This window comes from Strongylocentrotus purpuratus, unplaced genomic scaffold, assembly GCF_000002235.5.
Source record: "Strongylocentrotus purpuratus isolate Spur 01 unplaced genomic scaffold, Spur_5.0 spur5_scaffold_7, whole genome shotgun sequence".
NCBI classification, from domain to species: domain Eukaryota; kingdom Metazoa; phylum Echinodermata; class Echinoidea; order Camarodonta; family Strongylocentrotidae; genus Strongylocentrotus; species Strongylocentrotus purpuratus.
Window position 1 is genome coordinate 7,245,543 of NW_022145613.1, and position 25,679 is coordinate 7,271,221.

General features: G+C 36.2%; 1 protein-coding gene across 3 annotated transcripts in view; it reads right to left on the reverse strand.

Annotated features, from left to right (window-relative positions):
• The window catches only part of LOC589670 (regulating synaptic membrane exocytosis protein 2), a 73,162-nt gene extending 47,807 nt beyond the window's left edge, over window positions 1-25,355 (reverse strand). For 2 of the 3 annotated variants that reach the window (XM_030973884.1, XM_030973883.1), the window contains exons 1-4: window positions 25,153-25,355; window positions 23,772-23,804; window positions 7,663-9,319; window positions 2,461-2,627 (exon numbers count right to left, since the gene is read on the reverse strand). In XM_030973884.1, coding sequence (XP_030829744.1) covers window positions 2,461-2,627; window positions 7,663-9,196 — 1,701 coding nt within the window. In that variant the 5' untranslated portion in view covers window positions 9,197-9,319; window positions 23,772-23,804; window positions 25,153-25,355. Of the gene's footprint in view, window positions 1-1,785; window positions 2,094-2,460; window positions 2,628-7,662; window positions 9,320-23,771; window positions 23,805-25,152 lie in introns of all 3 variants that reach the window. The other variant, XM_030973882.1, reaches the window with a different exon arrangement.
• Window positions 25,356-25,679: the final 324 nt, after the last annotated feature.

Below are 25,679 nucleotides of genomic sequence, written 5' to 3' on the forward strand. Positions count from 1 at the left end.
GACTATTGAAAGGGCGTAGGCACTCATTATAAGATAATATTATCCGCAAACTTCTTTAGAGGCTTACGATTGGATCTACTGCTATATGTTTAAATCCACAATTATTAATTGACAGGACATTGAAGCCAAGATTAGGTGGGTGGAACTGATGAGATTCTATATTTTACTTTTATTTTTGTATTATAGTGAGATTAATCTATAAACCTAAATTACCTATTTTCTAAATATCCATCCATGCCTTTGCATTAAAAGGTTACAAAGCGAAAAAAAGACAATTGCAAACTGCTTTAGAGGCTTAGGATTGGATGTACTGCTTTATGTTTAAATCCACAATTATTAATTGACAAGACATTGAAGCCCATACTAGGTGGGTGGAACCGATGGGATTCTATATTTCTTTTTTATTTTTGTATTATAGTGAGATTAATCTAAAAACCTAAATGACCTATTTTCTAAATATCCATCCATGCCTTTCCGTCAAAAGGTTACAAAGTGTAAAAAAAGGACAATTACAAAAGATTGAGCTATCTTTTATACTGATGACAAATGCGGAGGTGGACAGATAGCAACTAGAAAAAGGTGATTCTACTATATGGTGTGTATTTTTGTTAAATTGAGAGGTCAGAAAAGGTTGAAAATCTATCTAAATACGATACTTCAGCACTCAAAACAACAAAACAGAGATAGAACACATCATAAATAACTCATGTCAAAACAAAACTTCAACAAAAAGTAAAATTTGAGGCAGAAATGGACAAAATCGGGAATAAAAGTATTGAAATCGCTAAAAACTTTTTGAAATTTTAAACTCAGGTTTGAAATCATCAGCTTGACGACACCACAGCAAGATCTGACCTAGTGCCACAGGTCAGAGGTCAAATGTCATGCTTCAATGAACGTAAGAAAAGGCAGCCATACATAAAAAGCTGATATATGATTTTTATCTCTTTATATAACATGAAAGCTTGATTTTTTTTTCTTGAATGAGGCACATGCAAGCAAGACTTAGTAACAAAATATATAGGAAAGCACTTATTCCTCCTTATTAAGTTCCAGAAGATACTGGTTGGAAATGTTATATTTTATGATGCAATATTTCATCTTGTGAGAAATCCTCCGTCATGCATTAGTGCATTCAGTGATAATGACAAAATTGTGGTTATTTCATCATCAAAATTTAAGTACTATGTGTATTCTTTTGTATGCAAAATAGTATTAATCTTTTTTCAAATTCAAGCAAATTTATTTGTCAAGATTACTGGAAAAGATGAAATTGGAAAAGACAAAGATTTTGCATCAATCTGTGCATATCCAAAATGCAAGAAAAGTTGAACAATTCTTTAAAGGTGCAAAAAAGGTGATCCCTATTTCGGCAAACTGCCCTTGCTGGCATAAAATATGACACTAAATATATATTTTTTAAATAAACAATTTCTTCCACTGCATATGTTTGATTCAAAATGCAGATACTTTGTGGCTATATTTTAAACTTGTTAAATTGACCAATATCTTTTAGTATAAGCTAATGAAAGATAAACATGTTTGTGGTTGGTCGATTTAATGGAGGGTGCCTTTAGATATAAAAATGATAAAAATTGGAATAATAGCTATTTATCATGCAAATGATTACCGTGCTGGCAACATGTATGACACAAGCATAACATGGCTGTGAATAGGTGGTGCAATACAAACAATTGAGCGTGCTTGCATGCATGATTCATAATGAAGCAACGACCTTTTGACATGACTTGTTTAATTTTTGTTTTGTTATAACTGACGTCTGACCTTGGCACCTAGGTTATGCTCCTCGTTAAGCGTGGTGCTGCTGCACGTGTCGATGCCTGAATCTTTGATCTGTCTGTCATCCTCCTCCAGGGAGTGCCCCGCCTCACCACGCCCAAAGTGCACAATTTTCTTAGGGGACGACACTAGGTTTATCTCCGACTCAGAGTGGTGTCGGATGTGATGGGAGGAGGAAGGGGGCGCGACTGCCCCCGTGGGGGACGACTTTGCCCCATGACCCGGTGGGATCCCTGGATGGTTATTGGATCCTGCTGTGGCGGGACTCGATGTGATGTCTAACTCCCCTGACCCTGAGGTCACGAGAATCAGGTCACAAGCCGCAAATGAATATTCATTTTGGGAGTTGATTTTTGTGGCAGCAGACGTGCATTTCAAAGTTGTTGTTTTTTTTGAGAGAGGGGTAATTTTGTGTTTTGGAAAAAATCAGCAGTTTCGTGATTGAGAGGGGATCGGACAAGATTTTTGTAAAGGAATAAAAAAAGAAAAGAGACAAACACACAAAAAACAATGGATTAACTCACACAAACATTTGAGTATATAAAGCATGATCTACTTTGGAAAGAGGGTAAGTGGTAGATATCAAATAGTTTGGCAAAGAGATAGTGAGCATTGGTGGGGGTTAATCACGCTGACTTCTACCCGCTAGGAGCATCTCACCAGTGTTAGGGCAGAATCCGCTGCAGTCTGCCCATGGTTGTTGTTGGTTCGAGGATGATGATTATGGTTGCTATGGTGATTGTGGAGATGATGATGATGGTGATGATATCGATGGTGTCGAGGAGCAGATTCAGGACCAAGCCTCTCATCCCAGTAGTCTAGCTCACCTGGTTTAGGGGTTAAAGGTTATATCCAGCCGCAACCAAACCAAAGGCCATGGGGAGAATGATTGAAAGATGACAATGGCTTTTAATATGTGTAATTAATATCAGGCTGCCAAACAAAGTTCAGTACCCCACATCATTATTAATACATATATTCATGTATATATAAACCAAGATTCTACCAATAAGACAACAAATAGGATCAGACTGATATTAAGTCATGGTAGAGAAGACTTTAAAGAAGAAAGTGATAGCGGAAATCATATTACAATGCACTCAAATATTTGGAATTGCACTTTATGAAAGTTGAAATTGATTGTTAAAATTTTTGGATAGTATATGTCACCAGGGAGCAAGAAATGTGTCAATTGTGCATTGCTCTTAATGACAAAATAATGAATATAAGTTTGCTCAAATACGCAACAAAGTATATTAAAATATGGTTAGAAATATATTTGGATATCTATATCTGATGTTTGTCTTTAAGGTTTGGAGTGTGTATCATAATGAAAGGATTATATACAGTTCATAATTTCTATAAAATGCATTTCATGGAAAATTAAACACTGTTCATTTTTAAGACATTGAACTGGATTATATATTTCCATCGAATAAAAAGTATCAGTTTTCACTAGCTTATGAGAAAAATAGATTACACAAGAATTTGAATTAAAAGAAAATATTATATGGTTTAAAGGCAAATGCAAATTGACGATAATATCATTTTTACAGGGAAAATGCACTTAGAAAGGTATATTTCACAGTTGACGCAACAATACTTTCATGATGACAAAATTCTTCTAGTACAATCTGAAAAGAAAAGTTCTTCACCATATTTGTATAAATCAAATAATGTCAATGCTTGAATGATTTAAGCATTATTTTTGGATTTTCTTATCAATCTGCAACTACACGCAAGAACTACGTTTTCATATAAATTTGCATTCTGTTTATAGTAACAAACTATATATTGATGTCAGAATAAATGTCAATCATTTATTCTTAATGATATAGGAAAAAAGTAAGTAACATAGAGTTAACTATTTCTCAAATAGTAGTATGTAAACATCATAAACAAGTGTAATCATTTTCTATGAGTGAAAGTAAGTGGAAAAGAGATTAAATCATATTTGATAACATGCTTGATAAAAGGCATGTATTATCTTTAATATATAAAAATTTGTATGATTTATATCAAAGATTCATCCCGACAGACATACACAAAAATACATATAGTATATAAAGCTCATGATTATAATGAATACAATTTAGGTTTCATAAAGTCATGTCCAATTTCAACTTAAAACTCAAAGCACACACGCATTTTATGTTTAATACTGGAAAACATTTGTCTTTTATGATGGAAATAATAAGTTTATTTGATTGAAGTAAAGGTACAGTAATTGTAGTAGCTTGTGTTTTATGAGCTAATAAGTGGAAGCTATTCTGTTGTAAACTAATGCTGGTCATTTCTCCCAGTGCATATACTAGTACGGTCATTTTCTGCTCTTACACACATACTACTCAGCACTCATACACATAATCATCTAATCACTGAGAATCCCCTGGAGTTTCTTAACAAGTTCATGAACATAACTCTACAGCTCCCCCCCCCCCCCCCTCTTTCATAACTGCCCCTCCTCCATTAATCATCACAGTCTTAGATTCCTTCCACCACCTGCTGAATGCAAGAAGGGCGTTATATGACACGCCCTTCTGTCTCCTGGCATAGGAATATTAGAAAGTACATATGGGCATTGCCTCACATATGGCCCTCACCCTTGACCAAACTTGGCTATAGTTGATGGTTTTTTAGATCCATCTTGGGTTAGAGCAGGGTACGCATGACAGGGTTGGTTTTATTGCCGTCACGCCTGCATAACGATCTTGGGTAGATATGGAAGAACCTCGGGCTATTGCTTGCAATGTAAGATAGAAGAGGGTTTTTTTTCTAAAAAGATAGACAGAACTGTCTTCTGGTTTGAGAATCAAAAGAAGCCTTCTAAAATTAGACGTGTGCCTGGAATGTTCTAGGTAGTCTAAAAGGTTGTAAAAGAAAAGCTTTATGATTACAGTGGAAACTGTTTCATGCAGAACGATGACAATTTTTGACAGAACCTTGCAAAAGATAATTAAGATACAATGCTTATCCATGGCTAAGAAAGAAAAATTGAAATTCAATACCATTAATATACAATGGGGCAAATTTTTAATTCATTATGGCACAATAATGCAATTGATAGCTTCATCTGTCCTCATTTTTAAAAGAAGATTTCAATTTAAACATGATTCCTCTGTAGCTTCAAACCAGAGGTATTTTATAAATTTGTAGTTTGTAACGGATCTCAACACACATTCATCAATACCAAATTAATTCTGTTGCCCTTTTTAAGTGATAAAAACCCATTAATCATTCATTACTGGCTGATAAGTTGGTATATATGGCTGAAGACTGCCGGCTACTGCACGAGAGCGATTCTTTTTTAATGAGGTTTGAAAATAGTCAGTGTTAGAATCCCTAGGGACGGGCGAAACGAGACTGCAGATCCGGCCAGCAAGATCCCCTCCTCAAATTTCCTTTCCTCTTTTTTTTTGTCCTGTCACCTGATCTAATTGATGTAGAGGGTGAAAAGTTCATGACTAAGATTTCTCTGATAACCTGCATTACAATGCTTAACTTTTATTACCATATTTTATTCCACATCTATATTTTTTTCAAACCGCCATTTACTGTTTGCAATCAACAATTTTCATTGACCTTTATAAAATCTATGGTTTGTTAATAATGAAAGAAAGAGCCAGATACAGCTAATATACAGGTGTGACCTATTTGCTGCTCAAGGTTACAGATTTGTTGAAAATGTGCTTTTCTTGGTTCTGGTCAAAATTTGTGATTGGTTTTCTTAGCTTTAAAAGCTCCAGAAGCTTTAGAAGGGCAACACACAACTCGGTCATAGTTATGTGCCTGGTCACGCAGCACTGTTTTTTCCCATTTAGATAAATCAATCTCTTCTGACCAGTCCCATAGAGCCAATCCATTGTTCTATTATGATTTACATTCACATACAATGTAATTAAATTGTAATAATATAGTTGGGAGAATTAAGGAATGATCAGATCAGTTTTCCCTGATTTTTGTTATTAATAATGGTTTGTTATCACTTAAACTTTCTTGAATTGTACATCTAGCATTTAAGTCACTACCTTAGTACCATTTCTCTCATCTGAACAATATTACCAAGTCCATTTAAGATTGTATAAACATACAGTACATGCAAGAAAATTGTGTTTAAAAATATGGGAATTCTTGAAGAAAAAAATCTTTGATGTAATGTGTTTCTATTTTATTCCTACATGCCTTTCCAATTTTAGAAAATTATTATATATTACCCCTTTGTTTTTAGCTAATAGTGTTTATTCACTTTAATTTGAACTGCTTCATTGGACTGAAACTTCTTTGAATGTCATTCGTCTTAATCAGGCTATCATAATTGGATGAATATTCTGATATCCCTCAAATGTAACCTACTTCTTGTTTGTTCTTTCCATCATACAGCCCCAGGTCAAATGAATAAGCCTTTATGAGCCCTCCGAGAGTGACCTTTTACGTGACTTGATTCCCTAGCTTTCAACATTTTTATTCCCGACATTAATCATTAAACACACTTTCAGACGCCCGTATTCCTGAGGACTTTCCCGCCCCACCATCCTGTCATCGCTCTCCCCATCTCGACACACGAGGGCCTCCTAACTAATCAGTCCGATGCTGCCTGCATCCAATGTACAAAGAGGAAGCATTACCTTGCCCTGTGCTAATTTTAGACTCTGCAATAAATTGGGTCTTGATGAAATGAAGAAGTATGGGAGAGAGAGAGTGGACAGGATCGAGAGAGAGGGAGAGAGGAGAGAGAGAGAAAGAGAGAGAGAGAGAGAGGGAGTCGATCTCATTGGTATTTGCTGGGGCTTTGTATTTACCTGCCTATTCCGGTAAACATGCGAGGTCCAAGCAATTTTCTACATCTGAATAAATCTAATTTGGAGTGATGCCTAGTCTCTCAAATATTGTAAAAACATGTCACTGCGCTGGCCCGGACGCTGCATGCTTACATGCACATAGTATACATACAGCATCTAACATGATTTAGTTAGGGGGCCATTAATGTCAGAGCGCAGGTACAATCGATTGGCTTGGAAGATGTACTCTACATGATACTCATTACATATATTTTGGTGACCTTATATAGTTTTCCTCCTCTATGCATGTACTCTTTCTCTTTTTTTTTTCCTTCTCCCTTTCTCTTAGTTTTCTTTATTAACTTCTCCATTTTACATTTTTATGTTGGATGTCTCCTTTCCTCCCTCATCACTTTTGTCTGTCTTTCACTCATTTCTTTCATCCTTTACCCTTTTTTCCCTGCTCTCAATCTGTCTCTCTCCTGATCTGTGTCGATATTTAAATAAAAGTCTCCCTTCCTTTTCTCATTTCCCTTCTCCCTTTTCTTACCCTCTCTTTCTGTCTTTATTTCTGTCATTCAGTCAAAAACTAATTTGATTTCCTCAATGCAATTGTATGCAAGAAAAAAGAGATAATTTTGCAATTTCTAATATAAAAGACAAATGTTTTCCAATTACATATTTTATACTTAAATATGAACTTTGCATGCAGTAATATGAAAATATCGTGCAACCTTTACTTGAATGTTGCTATGTGAGGTAACATGAAGAAAAGGATCTTTAATATAAATAATTTTAAAGAACAGTATATGACTTTGTTCAAATAATCAGTTAGTAGAAATTATTTAATGGTTACTAAATATAAGTTTTGAATAAAACTCATCTATTCTTGTGTGAACTGATGTCAATTACTGGTTTCGAGTAGAAGAAAAGATGGCAATATTGTCTGCGAGAGCCAGAAGGGTATTGATAAACTCTTTGTTAAAGTTAAGAGTTTAAACCCTCCTGGCTCCAGAGGCTGTCTTATGTCTACCGGTAATTTTTTTTTTATTGAGGTGTGCATGACTATGATAATTGTACTCACCTCTTTCACTGATGCTGCCACTTTCTATTTCTCCCTCGTCACAGCTGGTATAGTCTGGCGTTGATCTTATTTCCTCCTCGGAACTGCTCAATGAGTAATCACGTCTCTTCCTCATCCCCTTTCCTTTGTGCGGCTTAGGCGGCGGCGGGCGTACACACTCGCTTTGGTCAGAACTCAGAGAGTCATTGCGTATCATGGAGTCCGTCTTGCGCGAATCTTTTGCGCTCGCTTTCCCCGCCGCGGAACTGGGGTCTAGATGTTGCTTCGGCGTCACATCAGTCCGTACTCCATATAAATCCTGCGATAGTGCGTCGGGAATGTCCTCCCCCGCGTTTGCGTGTCTATGACCGTGGTTTCCCCGCTTCCCGGCCGAGCTGCCGTAGTTAGAGGATCGTTGCATTCCATATTGCACAGGTGGTGGCCCAAAGTCACTTGGGATACGCTCTTTCTCGCGAACATTTGATGGCACTGTATGAGTTATGTGGTCTCTCCTATCTCGCTCACGAGGTCTCCTCTCTATATGAGGCTCAATCTCACTAGGTCCTGAAGGGGGTTCCATTCCTTCTATTCTATTGAGTGAATCTCGTTTACCTACAACACTAGAAGAGTCAGGGTATCCATCCGGCAGGAAATCCTGCGGAGGATCGTCGTACATCCGTCTTTGTCGGTCCAGGGAACGTCCACTTGCTGTCCTGGACACAGGCTCCTTGTGGTAATTATGCCTATCCCTCTCTGGATCATCAGAGTAGAATCGTTCTTCAGGAGGAAAGCCCCTTCCTGGCCTATCGCCTTCATGGTATCTGGGAGGGTACCTGTCATTCTCGGGGTAACGTTCCCGACGATCTCTGTATTGATCTGGTTCAGGGTACTTGCGACTGTCGGGCTCTTGTTCGGGCCCTGGAAGCTTTCCCCTTCCTGCATAGTTGGCACGATCCCCAGCCTGCCTGGGTCCATATCTATCACCACTAATCGACCGGTCACGGTCGCCTGGTCGGTCCCTGCGAGGGTACCTATCCCTATGTCTATCTTGATCCCTGTGGTTCAAGTCCCCACTAGAGCCATAGAGAGGCTCACGCCTTGCCCCTCTATTCCCTCGTATATCCCTATCATCCACATGTCTCAGACTGTCTCTACCGTGTGGTCTATGCACCGGTCTAGTAGTGCCTGGTCCAGAGTCATCATCCTTTGAAAGCTGGCGTGTTAAAGGCGCATGTTGGCTACCACCTCTCGTCAAACCCTTGGACTGGCCTCCACTAGGAGGTGTCCCATCTTTACCCAGTTGTCCACGTAAGGAAGGCGCTTTGCTATCACTCAGTCTTTCTCTGTCCCTAAGGTTCAGACTCGATGATGTTGATGATGCTGGTGATACTGTCTTGCTCGTCGTTGTCACCGTTGTCGTTGTTGCTGGGCTTGTCGTTGTCGTCCTTGTTCCGGCTCTTGCCGTAGTCGATGAAGATGGAGTGCTTGGAGGACCTCCTGCCCCAGGAGTGCTTGGTGCCGATGATAAGACTGCAGAGAGGGATTCTGTTGACATGGCCAATTTCTTGAGTTTGTCTCCTGGAGTAGAAGGGGGCGTTTTTGTCCCACCGTGATACCATTGTCCTGTCTTGGTCAGGTATTCCTGCTTCTTACGGCAAAGCTTGCACACCCATAACACCTGGATGTAGAAATAAGAAAAGAACAGATTCAGGGTCAATATTCTGATAACTTGACACTTAATAACTTTAAATTTACACCCAAATCAGCTTAACCAGACATTTGATACTGTTCTGCCAACAACAAATGTTTAATGTAGATTTAGGATGAAGGAAGCACAATTAGATAATATAGTTGAAAGTTAGAAGGTAAAATATGATTAATTTTTTTAAAAGGAAGTTTACCAAAAAGGAAAACAAATCTACATGCATTAACAATTTTCTCAAGAATAAGTCTTCACAATTTATGGATGAATAAATAAAACCATATCATTATCTGGTGAGAGTCAGAAGTGCATTAACTCCATGTAATAGTTTGTCAATTAATGCTCTTCTTGCTCTCAGCAAACAATATGTAACCTTCTGTACAGAAACAAAAATGACATGGTGATTTTAAAACTGGAGCATCAAAAGAGCTGCCTACACCATACAAACACATACAAATAAATTTGCAAAAGAAGCGCACAAAATATTACTTAACTCCACAGCAATTTCCTGGCAAAATCATGACAAATTTGAGATATATAGATACCCAAATTGTATTACCATCACCACCATTCATTAAATCATTCATGCTTACAATATATGTTGCTCTTGCAAAACCTGGATATAGAGTAATATAACCAAACTAACAGAACAAGGTTTTGGAGGAGGGTGGGTTGGAGGAGGGTGGGCTGGAGGATGGAGCAACAATTGGTATAGGTCAAGGGTCATGCGCTTGCCATCTTGCATTCAAACCCTTTATAACAGAATTTTAAAAACCCATACTACCCACTCATACCTACATTAATTTTTTACAATAAATAACAATTAATTGATATCACAAAATGCAAAATGCAGATTTTTTTTTTAAAGATCACATTTTCTTCAGAATCTGTAGGCCATGCATACTTATTTTGGTGAGTAAACCCCTGACATGTATAATCTACAAAGCATAACTTTTTAGATATTTTCCTTGTACATCAAAATGCCTCCCTTTCAACCAACCGGCAAAGCCATCATAAATTACATTCATAGATATAAATTTTTTAAAGGGTTGAGTTGATTTGCAGGTAAAAGGCCACAATAACTTATTTATTAACATACGTGCACACATGGTATAATGAAAATTCTCATTCGCAGTGGGAGGACCTAGAAAAGGACAAATAAATTTACAATATATCAATAAAAAAGTAAATGATCACATTTATAAGTTGATATATATACATTCTAAAAGGCCGGTTATACTTTTAACAGAGATGATTAAACATTTCATCATCATATACAATCATGCTATCCATTTAGATTTGAAAAGTATATGATAGGAATGATGCAAATTGAATAACTGTAGATATTCATGCCTTAGTTTTTAGTGCTTTTACTTTTTTGAAGTAATTTCAATTACTTCTGTTTCTGTTTGACTGGTTACATTTAAAAACAGAAAAGCGTTAATAAAAAAAGATACTACCTCTTAAAAAGTACTATCAAACATCATGTAGAAACTTGGAGCAATGAAGTAAGCAATCAATGTTTTCAGACAGACCATGAAACAACCTTGAACAGGTATGCAAGGTGTTTTATTTCTCGCCAGTAACAAGCAAAGAAAATTACATGTTATTCTGAGTTCTGTCTCTGAATACGCAGTCCCAAAGCAGCTAAAATCCAATTATAAATCATTCTCCAAACACTAATCAACTTCAGAACAAAAACATTTTAAGGTGGGAAATTGTACACTAAAAGCACATCAAACCCACATCCATTTTGGAACATGTGTCCTAATCCTAAGGACTACTAGCTTGGTTTCTTTTCTCATTTTAATAGTAATTTACCATATATTTTTTGTATTAATTGGAATAATTTGAACCGCAGTTAACTTAGACTTCCTCTTTAAAAAGAAATCATTGTTTAGAGCTTAAAATGATACATTTCAGATTGTAAAGTCATGATTTTAATTCCATTTACATGTATCTCAAAAGATATATATATAAATGGAAGTTATCATCATTTTGTTTTTAAAGTGCAATCCAGATTAAATAAACACATTTGCCTTGCAGCTTTCCCATTCTATCATGACGAAAACAATGTTTTTGTCTGAGCAACGTTAACAACAACAGCTATTTCACATCTCATTTTAAATGCTTTCCTCAGGTCATTTCAGATCGTGTTTACTGAAGAAAAAAACAATTGCAATGACTTTCTAGAACTCTCCATCTTAGGTAATGTCAATAGCATGTTGCATCATTGTGCTAACATTACTATAATAAACATAATCCAAACATGATTTATTTATCTTTAATAAAAGATACAGTTGAGAACTGAAACTGCCTATGAGTTGATTTTTAAAAGCTTGTGTAATCACGTTTAATTTGCTTTCATATGTAACATCTAGCAAAGTGATCTATAAACCTGTGCAAAAGATGGATGCAACTGAGCAGATAATGTAAAATCTGAAGCTTTCATTAAAAATTTAACAATTTAAAAAAAAAATCTTTTTCGCAGCAAGAAACTTGATGAGTAGCTATACCTTAATGCTGAAATTCTATGATTCTACAGAAACCTCAATGCATGAAGGATACTTACATGTACTGTTGATATTTGATCAAGATAAATGATAAATGGAAAAGCCATACATCATTTCTTTCAAAACCCAAATCCATATATCTAGAAATAAATCATTTACCCGCATACCTGCAGTTGTGCTAGAAATATATCATTAGTTTTTTAATCCCCTAATTTGCTTGATGTTGCCCAATGTCAGGAGAGGATGCGAGGAGATACAAATGGAAAATATATAACATGTTTCATGTCAATAACTAATTTGTATTGAACTTACAGAACTGGAATATTTTTTGATAAAGAATTTTGATGAGCTAGGTCATAGATGGTGTGTCCCAATTAGATGTGACTTTGTCTCGGGACTCAACTACTCTCCTGTGAAGCCAGGCATGTAACATCAAGGGTAGTCAGCAGAATGAGTATAAATATGGATGCGCTGTTCCGCCATGCATCTCGCATTTACCTTACTAATGAGCAACTTTTGTAACGTATCGTCGCCGCATGATAATGGGACGGAGGGATAGAAAGAGAGAGAGAAAGAGAGGGAGAGCGGGCGTGGGTTTTATACCTCCACTACAAATGTCAATACATTGGTGCACAAATAATTCATGGATTATACCGGCAAGATTATCACCACTCCTTGCGCATCAATCAATCATTCCTTTCTACAGCTTTAGAAAAAAAGTCTCCTGTTTCCGTCACGCCTCAACGCACACGGGCGACGATAAAGTGTCTGCTCATTTGCATAGATATGGGCTTGGCATGGCAAATGCTGCTCCTATTTAACCGGTTAATTCGTTGATCAGAATTTACTGTCATTAATGTACAATGCATTTCACATATTCCTGCATGTACAAATTGCCTATTATATCTTCAACATGAATGCTTGGGTCATGAAAATGAAGTCAAATTGTGCAATAGAACTAATAATGCCTCTGGCTCTAATCTACAAGAGCTGTCCTTTCGTTTTCAATTAATAAAGATTTCAGTGATACAATCACTAGTGTAAAGTTGATGACATTATGGGTTTTTGGAGGTAAAATAGCACAGTGATGAAATACAGAGAATAAATAATAGTTTTAAAAGCCTATAATTAAAAGATAGACGACAGTCTCTCACCATTGTTTGGGGATTTCAAAAAATGTAAATGTTTTTAATTTTTGTTTTCTTCTCTCAAATGATCTGCATTTGATATTAAATAGTGAATTCAATCAAATGTCACTTTCATTGAAATCAACTCTTAAATTCAGTATTTTATTTGTATTTGCCATGCAGCACTTGCAACTATAATGTGACTACCCTAATAACTCCTCAATACTGTTTTTAAAAAAAATAATAATTCTATAATCATAATATTTGTCTGTTGAAAGCCAAAAGGGCATTAAATCTTTAAAACAAATTATGTGAAGTAATATGGCATTCTGCCTCTCAACAGAATTCAATCAGAATAACAGTATAAAGAATAACTAAAACTCAAAACTTACTTAACACTGCACAGCACAATCAAACATACACATAGAAAATGCACTATATATGTGCATGTGTCGTTATCGTAACATAGGAATTATTTCAATTCAATTATCTATAGATATGAAACATAAATTTTTTAAATAATGAGAGAGAAATGAAAAGTGAAAAGATATAGCAAAAGAAGTATACACATAGAGCAGGTGGGCCTCTCAGGAAAGATTATAGAAAGGCAGAGAAACAAACAGAAAACAAAAATTGCAACGCAGACGTCATGATATTAAAAATGTAACCAAAGTCTTTTCTCTTCCTCAGACTGAAAAGATTTATTTATAGTTTTATGGTCTCAAGCCCATTTCTTGATGCAAGCTATACTGAATTATGTAATTCTGTTAGGAATACACTGCGGAATAGCAGAGAAAACATGGGTCTATTTGTTCAATTTGCCACAGAGGAAAGTGGACGGCCTGACATTTCATTTGATATATGCCATGACTGCAATATACATGTCCGCTCCCTTTTATACTACTGTAATACCTATCTGATGCAATATTCCCTCTACCTGCCCCCCCCCCCCTCTCTCTCATTCTCTCTCTCTCTCTCTCTCTCTCTCTCTCCCTCTCTCTCTCTGCCTGTAATACCTATCTGATGCAATATTCCCTCTATCTGCCCCCCCTTCCTCTCTCTCATTCTCTCTCTCTCTCTCTCTCTCTCTCTCTCTCTCTGCTTGTGTATGTGTGTGTGTATCTCTCTCTCTCTCTTTGCCCGTCTCTGTCTCTGCCTCTTTCTCTATTTCTGTTTCTCTCTTAATCCCTCCTTCCCTCTTGCTTTCTCTTCCTCTAATTCATACGTCTACATCTTTCTATCTTGATCTCATTCACTCAATCTCCCCCTACAACTCTCTCTAATTTCTTGGTCACTTGCTTCCCCCCTTCCTACTTACAGTTGCACTTTATATCCTTTTATTCCCCCTTCCTCTATCGACTCTATCTGCCTTTCTATCTCTCTGTCTCTCTTAATCCCTCCTGCCCTCTTTCTATCTCGTTCCCCTAATGTACATTTCTGCCTCTCTCTACCACAATGTGATTCACTCAGTCTCCCCTATTGATTTTGGTAAAATCTTTCTGTAAATTCTTTGTCACTTTCTTTACTTTTTCCTTACTTTATTTCCTTTCATTTTCCCTTCTGACCCCCCCCCCCCCCCCCTTCTCTCTTTTTCTTTCTCTCTCTCTCTCTCTCTCTCTCTCTCTCTCTTGTCTCTCTCTCTCTCTCTCTCTCTCTCTCTCCTGGATTTGCATTTCTTTTGTATATGTATACCCATCTTATCCATCCTAGCTGATACGAGTAAATATCTGTCTTGTTTTATATTCTGACATTTCCTGTTTAAAATCCTGTTGACATTCAGTTCTTTTGTTATTCTAACCAGTATGATATTTGCCATATCATACCAACTACCTGTAAAAGCCTCTCCTTTTCCTTCCCACATGAATGCAAATACAAACATATCTTCTGCTATGAGCTAGAAGGGCATTAAAAATGAGTGACAGCATGAGGTAACTCCCTTCTGCCTCTCAGCAAACCTTATCTATGATAAGATATGTCTGTCATCTTGAATTCTCACTCTGCAACCTCAGGTCTTCCATTCAAGTGAACTGTATGGAAGGAATGATATTTCATCTTCATAAATAATTCTGCAAAAACCCAAGTTACCATGGCTATCCAGTCAAAAAGCACATTCCAAATGACAAGATACCCGCTGAATAAGTACATGTGCATCTGCCCATTCTGTCCCTACGACGACGATATCTACACAAGTAGAATATATTGGTTATACACAGCACACATCAGCGGGCGATGTTTTATGGCCACACGTAGCACCTTCCATACACACATCCCGCCATGTAATGCGCGTACACCGGAACTCTGCGGCCAAACAGAGCATAATGCACTTAAACATAATGAACGATACGTGCAGGGGACCGTGCAGCCGAATACATTTAACTCGACTTGCCCTTCTCTTTCCTTCCTCACTATCTCTTACTCTCTATCTCTCTCTATCTCTCTCTCTCTCGATCTCGTTTGCGATCTATGTATCTCCCATCCCCACCTGTCCCTTCCGTTCTCTGTATATCTCTTTCACAATGTCGTTGAATCTTTTTTTCTCATTCTCTGTCGGTCATTTTGTCCTATTCTCTGAAAATACCTTTATTACAATCACTTTACCATTTTCATTTCCTATGTGTATATTTCTCTTTCCTTCTCCATGTAAGATTTCTTGTTCTCTTTATATTACATTTTTCTTTCTCTATTCCTCTCTTTCTTATTCTCTGCTCAATCTGTCTCTTGTATTCTTTGCATTCATATCTCTCTTTCTACTTTTATCTTAATCTTGTCTGTCCCAGTGACACCATACACATCATGTCACATATTAGCTCATCTATTTTTTCCATAAATTCTCTTTCCCATTAAGTTTACTTTTCTCCCTGTATTCCTCTTTAAAAAAAAAAATGTATTGTTAAATTTGTTTCTGCGTTATTTCTACTTCACGCTTGGTTGTTCTCCTTTCTCTGTATTTAATAATTACATGTCAATATCATACATTAAAAATCAAGTGTATTCATTGTCGTAACATTCATCCAAAGCCATTAGGAATATAACTTACATAGCATAAAATAATTTCCTACTTTACATTTGTATTAAATTACTTTCTTCATTCTGCCTCCCCCCCCCCCCCCCCTCTCTCTCTCTCTCTCCCTCTCCCTTTCTTTCACATTTTAGACCTATTCCTTTCCTTAGACGCTTTTCTCTGTACGTTTTCTGTCACATGTCTTGTATATTCATCCTTTTCTCCCTCTCTCTCACTTTCTCTCTCCCTCTCTCTCTCTCTCTCTCTCTCTCTCTCTCTCTCTCTCTCTCTTTCTCCCTCTCACCCTCTCTCTCTCTCTCTCTCTCTTTACAAGGTCCATGGCTGCATAACAGCACTGGCAATGTACACATATCCCGTTTGTTGACATATACACAGAGGGACGGTCTACGAGAGACAGAAAGCTCATCCTGCTGCATTGGGGAAAAGAGAGAGTGAGGCAGAGACAGGAAGAAAGAGAGAGAAAGAGAGAGATGTAGGTGTGACGTCATACTGCCGATCGAAGAAGATTCAGGGTTATACACCGCTCCGCTTCTTTTTTGCGATGAGGAACAGTACCACCAATCAGGTGGGTTGATGTATGTCTGGAGAGCAGGCAGGCCAGGGATGAAATATACTGCCTGCCTGGAAATTGGGACCTTTCCACTCTATCTCTCTCCCACAGCAATAAAAATATACTGTACCGCAGTATTCAAACTTGCAATATTCGGTTTGTTAAATTAGGGAGGGGGGGGTGCATGCTGTGTTATCCCACATCTATAGAAATCCTTATAATATCCTAACATGTGATGTGCAGTGTACAGTTCCAAAATGTCTTAAGAATATGCTCAAAGTATTCAGATGAAATTTTCAGTTAACATTAAATAATAGAAATATATTGTAATACATGATATAATTTTGCAAAATTTTGTTCTCTCAGATGTTTTAAAAAAAGTCCCACTCTATTCACTATCAAAATTCATAGTATTCAATCTACATTTGGGGTTCCATCAGTTCAATTTGCAACAGTTTCATGGTTTATCTGCTAGCTGAAAAAACAGTGAAATCTACTGGATGTTCATATATATTCAAAATAGTGTATACCCTTTTATATATATTTCACATACTTTCTCTTCAAGACAGATACTTCCTCTTTTACATTAAACAATAAAGTGATCTAATTTTCATTTAACAAATAAAGAGATTCCCTATCCGTAGATAGAACCAAATCAAATCTATTCCTGTTTAACTCCTTTTGTATTGCTTTGTGTATCAACAATAATTTTCAACTATTATGATGCAATAGCTTTTCAGTCAAAACCATATTTATTCACATCTTAAAAAGGCAATGCACTGGTAACCTTTTCAATTTTTGCAATTTTTGACAGTTATTACAATTGTTTGCATCCTCACAGCTGCAACGTTTCACACACACAACTATTTGGGTACGTTTTGCCTCTTGACCAGTCCTTGTAGTTTGCAAACAATCCCACCCAATTCAAGATCAAAGGTGACAAACATGAGGTTTGGAATAATCAAAACGATAAGAAGTTGACTCAAACTTGCTGGAGATCACGTGCATTGCACCCACAAATGTTTTGTTTACATGAGACTACACACAGGTGTGGCATGAAAGTTTTGTCCAAATATTTCAGCTATTTCTTGTCATATATCAAATATGAGGGCATTTGAAGAGCAGTCCTTCAAAGGGATTATGTCTACTATGATATTCTTCCAAACCTACATAAGAACGAGAAGATTCACAGATTATTGTTTAACTTTTCCCAAAACTCCCTCTTCTCTTTAATACAGAATTAACACTGTTCTGGCTCTCGGCAAACAACATCACAGGAATGCACTATCACAATCTTTACAGTTCGCACTCACGAGACATAAACTGAAGCTATTTGCTATCAAGGGCAACATCAAACATCTTCCCTATTGCAGCATATATTTACAAGCTGTTGAAATTGATTAACAAGTATATGGTATGAGGTGGCAAAGTAAAATGGATGTGTCATGCATGCCCTGGTGTTCCTAGAAATACAAATATTTATAACCTATCAATCATATTGCCAATCTGGGTGTGTCAGGCGTCCTTTTGTTCATTGAATGGGCTTCACCTCACCACTTCTGTTAATAACATAGTTGTCAAGCGCATTTGAACATGAATATGGAAAATCTATTATATACATTATGATCATTATTATTATTATCATCATCAGGATTATCATTACTATTATCATTATTATTATCATTATTATTATCATGATCATTAATATAATTCAATTCAATTTCAATTTCAAGTTAACATTATTAATATTAATACCTGATGAACGATACACTTGTAAATCTTATTATTAATTGTTTATTCAAGAAGTTTGTCTGACAAGATGTTTTGAGTGAAAAAATTTAATATCACGTTTACCTAGCCTGTATCTTCCATTTTATCATGGGGGGGGGGGTGCAACAAAATTGCAAAGCTATAAATTTCTTTCATGGAAATGTCTAGAATATGAATTTCAGTCTGGTTGCATAACTTGATAAGATGACGCTCTACGTCACATGACGGTCCATGTCATGTGATGCTCTACATCACATGACTGACTATGCTGTCTTCATGAGATGTGAACTAATTTTCAATAGTGACATGTATAATACAGCTGGAGAAACACTGTTATACCCAACTTTTGAATTTTGTTTGTGATCTCACAATTTATCTATTTCCTTATCTAATGATATGAAATGAAATATGAAATATGAAGATACAGAAAAGTAAAATCTATATGAATTAATTCCATTGTTATACTGAAAATAGCTCCTGTATTTGGAGATGATGTAAGAAGCTAATTTACTATTTGAGAATATGATGTCACTCTTTATTTGCTCAGTATCTCTGTTTCTTCATCTCTTGCTTGCTCTCTCTCTCTTAACATATTCCTACATCCATCTCTCTCTCTCCCTCTCTCTATTTATCCCTCTTGAAAACTCTCTCTCTCTCTCCCTCTCTCTTCTCCTTTTTCCAAAAACCATTACCCCATCAGAATGCCCCAGCATCATTGAACGAAAAACCAACATGTATCAGAAACCTCTAAATGGTGGCCAACGGATGTGTTACATAACCACGCACCATTATGCATCTTGGAGATGGGAAACGTTCTCCACCTTCAGCAGTCGGATGAGGAATCGTTTTACATTCCTAGAAACAGACCCTGTTGTGCATTAGTTCCTATTGGGTTAATTAATTATACATGTGCAGCATACACGGAATCAATGAAGATCCTGTTAGGCTAGCCAATATATGCTGAGGGAGGGCATGTTTGCAACACGGAAGGGTAATTAAAGGCATGTTGTTGCAAGAGGCAGATTGTTTAGAATTCTGAGCGTTCAACACATAATTATTACGGTTATAAGTTGGATAAAATAAATATGACGATTACAGATGTGAGTCAAATAACACAAAATATGATGACTGCAGTATCGAGAGCAAACTGAAGACAATGGTCATGGTATTGAGGATGAAAATGTTGAATGAAAATGATGAAGATGAGACTGCAATATGGAAAAAGTTCATGATTATGCAATAATAATATACTGCGATGTAGAAATTTATGAATGATAGATGTCATGATAAAGGCAAAGGTAATGATTATAATCAAAATACTTTACTAATAAATGACGTACGATGAGGCTAGTTTAGATACGATTAAAATGTCAATTATCACAACAATATAAAGAACATCTTACTATAGAGACACAATGTCCATCATAGAGGGTCACTTTTTATCATGAACATTGATCCCAGTTCATGCTTTACATATACACCCCCATCCCTGATTTTAGTCATGAAGATTCCTCAGATACACTTTGTTTTCTAGGATACTTTCAGAAATCATTTGGGCAATATACATGTAGGAATATATGAGCACTGACCAAAAACAGGGACAATGTAAAATAATTTGGAAGACTAAAACCACAAAAAGATGAATATATATATATATATATATATATATATATATATATATATATATATATATAAAGGTTAAACTGTTAAAGTGCCTTATAATTTGGATGACCCCCCCCCCCCCTCTTTCCTTTTCTAAAAGGACTCCTAAATGCAAAATTTTAAGGTGCTTTCCATAAATTGTTGTTTTTAAAAATTCCCTAGAAGCTACAGGACATTTGTTCTTCTCCTTCTTTAATAAAAAATATTTGTCTCCATCATTTAATTTCTCACAATCTTCCATCAGACTTATCCAAGTTTAAGGCATATCATTGGTTAATGACTGCACATAGGTGGCTGCTAATACACAGAAAATCTGCACAAACAAGAATGGAAATTTGTAATTGTCATAACTTTGTTGTTATTGCAATCCAATAAAATAAAATCATTTTCATAATAAAAACCTTGGATTGAGTAAAAATATTCTCAGTTGAAGGGCCTGAAATTCTTCAAAACTGAAAGAGCTACAACATTCATTTCACTTCATAGAGAATCCCCACATTTTGTTTGCAATGCTCAGAAACACACCAGTCCCTAACACCTAGCTGATGAAATTAATCTGGATTACAATAGGTAACTCACAACAAACAACAGCCTACCCATTTTCAATGCAGCTAGTCAAGTAAGTATTTTCCACACTACTTCAGAACTAATGACATCGTCTCAACAAAGCAATTCAATTATATCTTTCTTTGATTTCCTTTAAACAATGCTTCTTTTTCTAATTACCGGTACCACAGTCGGCCCCTATCTTTATGTACACTTTGTGTCCATCTATAAATTGTTGCATGTTTTTCATTTCCTCTTATGACGTCAAAACCTTTTGCTTTTAAATCCATTTTGCTGGGTACATCGGCTCAGCCATGAGAGGCTATAGAAGAGTCCTTCATTGGCTGAGTGACGTCAGACTAGTCTCCGATACCAGACTTCTTCACCTTCAATACAATGGGGACTAAGCTTGTTATCAAAGAAGCCCACAGTGTTTGTCCAATTAAAAGTGTTTTTTTCCTTCATTGAATATAAAGGATTGCACTCAATAAAATCTTTTGACGTAGTTGTGAGAAGCTGTTTGATAATATACTGCAAAGTATCCTGTTTTGATAACAAATGTACAAACAACCCAATTGTTTTGTAGAAATTTGCTTTACAAGTGCTTGATTGCCTTCACACAAACAACACTTTAATAACAATTGATCTATTTTTAATTCTTTGTTTTGAAGCATCAGGATTGGTAACAACAAACTAAGGATATTTTTATTTCATTGTTACAAAGTAAGCTCACGTCAGAATAAAAAGAGTCTTTGTACATCATCACAATTTAACATAGTCCATTCTGAATCACACTGTGCAGCAAACACATTGAATATCAAAGTTACCACGGTGTGTTTTACTCTTACACACTGTGGATAAACAATTTTAATGTAGTGATTTCATGTTTTTCACAACCATGAAGCATGTAAAATCTGTAATTTCACTCCGTGGTAAAACCACAGTGCATACATCCAGAACATTTTTGTTTCCACAGTGTGTAATACTAAATCACACATTGAAAACACAGTAAAAGCAGAGTGATTTCAAACTGTTAATACCAAAAAGCATTTCAGGGCAATCTTTGGTCAGCCTCTCATTCTCTTGGTTACAACAGTGTGAAACAATATGTCACACAGTTTATAAACAATATGGCCTTTTAGTGATTTTAATTGTCATTAGTAGCACATGTTTCAAGGGCAACATGTGGTATTGGTAACATAGTGGTGCACCCACTTTGAACACAGTTGTCAATTTTATGACAATGTTTTAATTTTATTCTGTGGTCAGACTGTGGTTCCTACTGAGTCATTATTGCTGTGATTGGAGTGTACCACACTGTCTCATAGAGTAGAAAAACAGTCTAAAGACAATGTTTTTTTTATATGGTCAAATAATATGTGTTAAGGACAATCTGTGGTCTCACTGAAGTTCTTGCAATATTATTCTATCCATACTCACAGTGCACCACAGTGTACAACAATTTGAACTCAGATTGACTGTTAAGCTGTACAATGTTAGTTTTGTTAAGTCTGCTAAAATGACACATTCAAAATTGTACGTTTAGGAGTAGGAGTGAAAGTATCTAAAGAAAATATGAAATTAATGTTTTAGTTTGGTATGCACACAACACACATACCCACACCCACACACACCCACACACACCCACACAAATTGCTAAATCTTGTGCAGGTGTCCTTAATCTGTCACGGCAGCTTGCGTTAAATCCTTCATTAAGATGAAATAAATTGACATGATGTATTACATGTCTCAGCGTTAATGTACATAAATTTTGCAACATTGCATTATCTACATTTAACCTTCATCCATCTCAAACAGCCTTTATATCACTACATTAACATCTGTTGATTTGAAGCAAATAAAAGGTTTTCCTAACTAATGATACGTTTACACTATGTTCCCGGCTGCCACGGTAGCTCTGTTTGCCCAAAATGTAGGTCGCCGTGGGACTTTTGACACTTTTTCCCTCTGTATTCAAGTTTTGTTGGGTCTTGCCAAGTTTTCTCACAGGATCCTTGAGAAAACTTGGCAAGACCTACAGGGTAACAAAACTGTAAAGGGGCTGTTGTCCCGTAGGCTCAAAGGCGCACGACGTGTCAGCCCACGGTCTATCACGGATGCCAGTACGTTCCCTCCCAGTCCGTCACGTTTCTCACGTTCTGATCAAGGTCTAACACGTTTCTCACGTTCTGTCAGGGCTTTCTACGCATAAAACGTGGATGCCGCGCAGCTTTGGAGCATTTTTGTGCCCAAGGTATAAAAAGGCCACCCAAAGGCATGCGTCGTGTCAGACCGTAGTAGAACGCAACGTACCATAGCGCGCCGGGCCCGTAAAAGTCCTATTACAGACCGCCTCCAAGTTTTGTTACGGCCTATTACATACTGTCACGATTTGTTGCGTTCAACCCATTTTACTACGGCCTACAAGGTTTCCCATCCCCACTGTGACTGCCGTGGCATTTTTTTTGACAGTTTAAAAAATCTGGCCGGCATCCACTGCAACCACGGCCTGTCACGTTTGCCATTCCGTACCCCTGCGTTGTCTCACGTCCATCCCGTTTTGTCCATGGTGGCCTGAAACGTGATTGCCGTGGCCGCTGGAAACAAAGTGTAAACTTAGCATTAGAGGTACTATTCCAATTTCCACAGGTTTACATAGCAGCATCAATATAGCAATTATATTTTTCAAGTAAAAACAAGAAACCTTTAGCTGTGCACTTTTTAATATTTTTTTTTTTGCGGCATATCATTTCATTGGATATTACATTTTGTATACATGTCTCTTTTCTTTTCCAGAATAAAAACAAACAAAATTTGTATTTTTCCGTGCTTCAAGAGATGTTAATCACATACACAAACCAAAAATATTTTGATCTTTAAAATAATTTCTGTCAACAATTGACATTTCAAACTGTTGGTTTTGATAAGCCAAAAGGCATACAAATAAGAATGATATTGTATGCCTATATATTTTGTAATTCAATTTTGGTTGCTATACACATCTACACAAAAGGGTACTGGGTCATTCAACATATGATTTTGATTATAATGAAATATAAAGGAAAGGGGGAACAATATACATGAAAAGAATATTAGTCACTGCATAACTTTGGAAACAGGGTATCTATTCTAAATCTGCAAACATTACATGGTTTGTTAATATATATATATCACCCAGTTAGGATTTCTAAAACTAATATTTAAAACTTCCAGTCAATTTTCTTTTTTAAAACTGTACCTCTGATCTCCCTGCTGATTTATCGGGTGACGGCTATGAAAGCATCAGATGAAAAATAAAAGAAAGAGAGAGATACTGATATAGTTCCTCAATATATATATACCTGACTATATTGCAGAGGTATTAAACAAAAACACACAAATCAACCTTGCCCCCTTGGATACAAAAGTCTGAGATATCTCAAACGGTGGGTCAGTCAAGAATATTTGAGAATCAAATCAAAAGGTTACATGATTGAGACGAAAAATTAGCATTGAAGTATACAAAGATATTAATCACTCAGGCATAATTCTCTCAGACTAAATAGAGCTTAGTTCTTTAATAAATAATGAGCATTTGGATCAGCTTAATTGTATGTTGTAAATACATGTATACACTAGTGCCTAAGGTATGTGTGTAATAGACACAAACATGTACATGTAGATACAAAATGAGTTACATTGTTGTAAAACATGCTTCAAACTTTATAGCGAATGCACCATTTTGACATTTTAAAATATATTATACAACAAACTTTAGAGGCTGAGTAATATTTCATTAAAACATCATTGTCATTATAAAACAATATATAAATGGCATAAAATAAGCAGGTCTTGAATAATCATAGAAAGTATCTCAAACTGCTTGATATATTGATAACATGTATTCAGTTTGATTTGAAAAGCTTAAATACATGCAAGTTAAATTCAGAGAGTTTTGAGTTACGAAAATACAACCTAGGGTCAGAAAATAAAATCTTCAATATTCATATATTTATAATCAAAGTAAATGCGATAAAATTAAATGTTCTTTTGATAAATGAAAATATCACAATGGCTGTACTCAGTGATTGAAGTGAGTGCGGTTGTTTCACTATGGTCATATTTGATATGATGTGAACATAAACAAGCGTATTGCTGTTCCATTTTCAAGCAGAGCATGAGGATGTACATAAATCAATAAAATAAATGTGCCACTATATATGAAGCAAATGGATACTGCCATATATCGACCACAAAAGCAGTTATTTCGTAATGAATTTGAAATGAAAGAAAAACTCAATGAAAATTTGATCCAGTGCAATGCATGTAAAACTAAATAAAGCTGCTTTGTCCAGCCATGTGTACAAAATTTCATGCATTCTCCCAAAAATAGAAAAAGAAGTTGAAGAAATTCATTTTCACCCTCCCGTGGGAATGGAGCACAATAAAGCTCTATATTAGTGTTGAATCCTTATTTGTTTTTTATACTAATTTCTTTCTTGATATTCAATTTTAATGCTGTAATATCATCTTTCATTGATGAGCTTATCATTTAAAATTGAGCATTTCTTCTCTCAAGATCGTACTTACAAATCCCACATGTCTACTGGAAATGGGGGAGGGGGGGTTGAGAGACATACCTTATTGGATCTTAACGTGACACGCCCACCGCACCTGGCACATGACTTAAGATTGCAGTAGTTGCAGGAGTGGCCCACCCCATCAGCAAACTTAGTTTTGTGACAGATTTGGCAGACTGCGCCGTTCTGTTGGACATTCTTGACCTTGTTCTCCTCGCTGATGACCTTGACAGTGTTTTCCGCCTTGGAGATGTCATCCTGCAACGATCTGCAAAAAATAGAGCGAAACATGGAATTAAGAATGTGCACTGGAATTCATGGACCTTTTCAAGAACTTATGTTTTTTTACTACCTTAAATAATAATAATCAAAATTGGGTCATATTTACTACAGATGCATAGAAAGAATTTTGAAATGTGAATGTGAATATACTGTTTTCATACTGTATCCATACGTATGACCACATACTGTGGACACATCGCTAAATTATAACCAAAGTGAAATTTTGAACACTTTATACTTTAATTGAAAATGCATCACAATACTCTCACATAGTGGACTAATATTAAAGATTATCCTCATTGAAT